Source organism: Ambystoma mexicanum, chromosome 6q (assembly GCF_040938575.1).
Source record: "Ambystoma mexicanum isolate Mex_15411 chromosome 6q, UKY_AmexF1_1, whole genome shotgun sequence".
In the NCBI taxonomy this organism is placed as follows: Eukaryota; Metazoa; Chordata; class Amphibia; order Caudata; family Ambystomatidae; genus Ambystoma; species Ambystoma mexicanum.
The window spans coordinates 1,662,233,395-1,662,236,105 of record NC_090937.1 but is presented as its reverse complement, the minus strand read 5'-3'; the positions used below and the strand labels follow the sequence as shown (position 1 = coordinate 1,662,236,105).

The 2,711-nt window shown below is 47.1% G+C and overlaps 1 protein-coding gene across 1 annotated transcript; it reads left to right on the top strand.

The window, feature by feature from the left end:
- Positions 1 to 295: 295 nt before the first annotated feature.
- On the top strand, positions 296 to 919 carry LOC138515420 (uncharacterized). Its single transcript, XM_069630266.1, has one exon. It carries the CDS (start codon positions 296 to 298, stop codon positions 917 to 919), a length of 624 nt encoding a protein of 207 aa, XP_069486367.1.
- The last annotated feature ends 1,792 nt before the right edge of the window (positions 920 to 2,711 follow it).

Sequence of the window (2,711 nt, the reverse complement as noted above, 5' to 3'; positions counted from 1 at the left end):
CCCAGAAGACAATGCTCCACCAGAAGCCACAATATCCCAGAAGCCAATGCACCACCAGAAGTCGCAGCATCCCCAGAAGACAATGCACCACCAGAAGCCACAACATCCCCAGAAGACAATGTCCACCAGAAGTCACAACATCCCCAGAAGCCAATGCACCACCAGAACCCAAAACAACCCGAGAAGGTAATGTACCACTAGAAGCCACAACATCCCAGAAGCCAATGCACCACCAGCAGCCACAACATCCCAGAAGCCAATGCACCACCAGAACCCACAACAACCCCAGAAGGTAATGCACCACCAGAAGCCACAACAACCCCAGAAACAAATGCACCACCAGCAGCCACAACATCCCAGAAGCCAATGCCCCACCAGTAGCCACAACAACCCCAGGAAACAATGCCCAACTAGAAGCCACAACATCCCCAGAAGCCAATTCACCACCAGAAGCCACAACATCACAGAAGCCAATGCACCACCAGAAGCATCAACAACCATAGAAGACAATGCACCACCAGCAGCCACAACATCCCTAATAGCCAATGCACCACCAGAAGCCACAATATCCCCAGAAGCCAATGCACCACCAGAAGCCACAATATCCACAGAAGCCAATGCACCACCAGAAGCCACAACATTCCCAGAAGCCAATGCACCACCAGAAACCACAACAACCCCAGAGGACAATGCACCACCAGAAGCCGCAACATCCAGAAGCCAATGCACCACCAGAAGCCACAATAACCCCAGAAGCCAATGCACCACCAGCAGCCACAACATCCCTAGTAGCCAATGCACCACTAGAGGCCACAACATCCCAGAAGCCAATGCACCAACAGAAGCCACAACACCCCCTGGCTGGAAACAAAGAACTACTAGAGGGAACAAAAACAGGAAATTAGCCTTTTCCTGCTAGGGGCCCCATCTCTGGAAAATGTTAGCAATGCAGATAAGACTGACCCACTCAATCCTACACTTTAGAAAGGACGCAAATACCCTACTCTCCAAAGCACATCTTGCCAAATGCCAGATCGCTCCACTCAACCCTATTCTTCCCCTCAGGAGCTCTCCCACCCTCACCTTCTCCTCTATCCATCCCTGCTCCTCTGGCACCCCTGCCGCTAACGTGTAACCCCTGTACAGCGCCCTATTGCTCCCCAGCTAGATTCATGCTTTATAAGCCCCCTCCATACATGTGAACCCACTTACCTCGGGCCCTTTAAAACAAGGTATCAATACTTTGAGATGGATGGGAATGCATAAGTTACTGAAACATCAATAATCACACCGACTCAGGAAGTTGGCAAAGTTTGCAATTATCTAAAACAGGGAGTTACAACGGGCATCAACGGATGTTCGCTCCATTGCTATAAGAGTGTTACATGAAAAAACACAGTTATATAGTAAAAACTTGTCATAAGTGACGTCAAACTATGTGGCAAACTACAAAAACCTACTTGGGGATGTGATTGCATTGCAGGGATCATCTAAGTATACGTTCCATACTGACGGGTGTTGTGATTGGGTCTCTACTGTCAGGTGGGCAACTAAGCCCAACCCAAGTGCAGCTCATCTTTCGTGTCACTCTAATACTCGACACTTCATTGGTTATAGAAACTATAGGGTTCTCTAATACGTGGACCCCTACCATTGGTTTGGCACCTTTGTACCCTTCTGGAATATTCCACATGCTAGCAGCACACAGGCTACCATACCAGGTGCACGAAAGGTTGGCATGATCATGCCTCCTCTTCCAATTAGCCTCACATCTATCATCACTCTTGCAATCTGCTAGTCAATTAGGCTTTGAACTTGGCCTTGTAGAGGCGTTCTGCGTCTGAGAAATAATTGGAGTATCTTCTTGGTTTCTGTGTAACTCAACCCAATGTCTATTTTGATCTGACCATGTGACTGGAAGACTGCGTTTTCAAGCCTTTTGCAGCTTTTAATTCTATTAAATAATTAACTTTTGACGCCTTGAGTGTTTTTCCATTCCATTTCAAACAGAAGTTGTGTCTTTCTTACGTTCATTGTAACTACTGGATGGACACCAGGCTCACGGTGGCCTCGTCTTCTTGGTGCTGGGCCAGCCCAGCCTTTCTTGAATTTCTCTCTCTCCATCAGTAATTTTCCAACTAGCCACACTGAAAACTCTTTCCAATCACAGGTTTCAGCCTTGCGTAAAGTGCACTGTGGAATATCCAGGTTCTATGCATTCCTATGTATTATCCATTGGTGCATCGCCGCAACTATTCACTACCTACATAGCCAGCCTTAAGATTACTTTTCCTTCTTGCGTTACTGCGTCTGTACACGTGTAAACTGATTTATATATTCTTCAGCTTTTCTGTAGCTGAGCATCTTCATGTCGAGCCGGAATTGTTGCTCATCTTTACCATCTTCTCTTCAGAGCTTCTAGAATGTCTATATTCTTCTGCCTCGTGCATCTTCTCCAGGTGTCTCATTTTCCGCTCCGCATGACATCACCAGTCTTCTCTTTCACTATGTTTCACACTTCTTCCGGGACTTTGTCCAAAAGGCTGTTATTTCTTTGTGAATGCATGTAAGGTTTTCTCAATGGATACCTTGTTTCCATGATTCCTGTGGTACAGGCATCCTTATTGGCACTGCACGTGTTGCAATTCATTTCCAGCTCCCAACGTATAGGCAGCATGGGGGCAGAGCTTTCGGTGGGGGTACTTGACTCC

What these genes read in the sequence shown, in the direction of transcription:
- LOC138515420 (XM_069630266.1), top strand. Translation starts at nt 296, where the DNA reads ATGCACCACCAGAAGCCACAACAACCCCAGAAACAAATGCACCACCAG.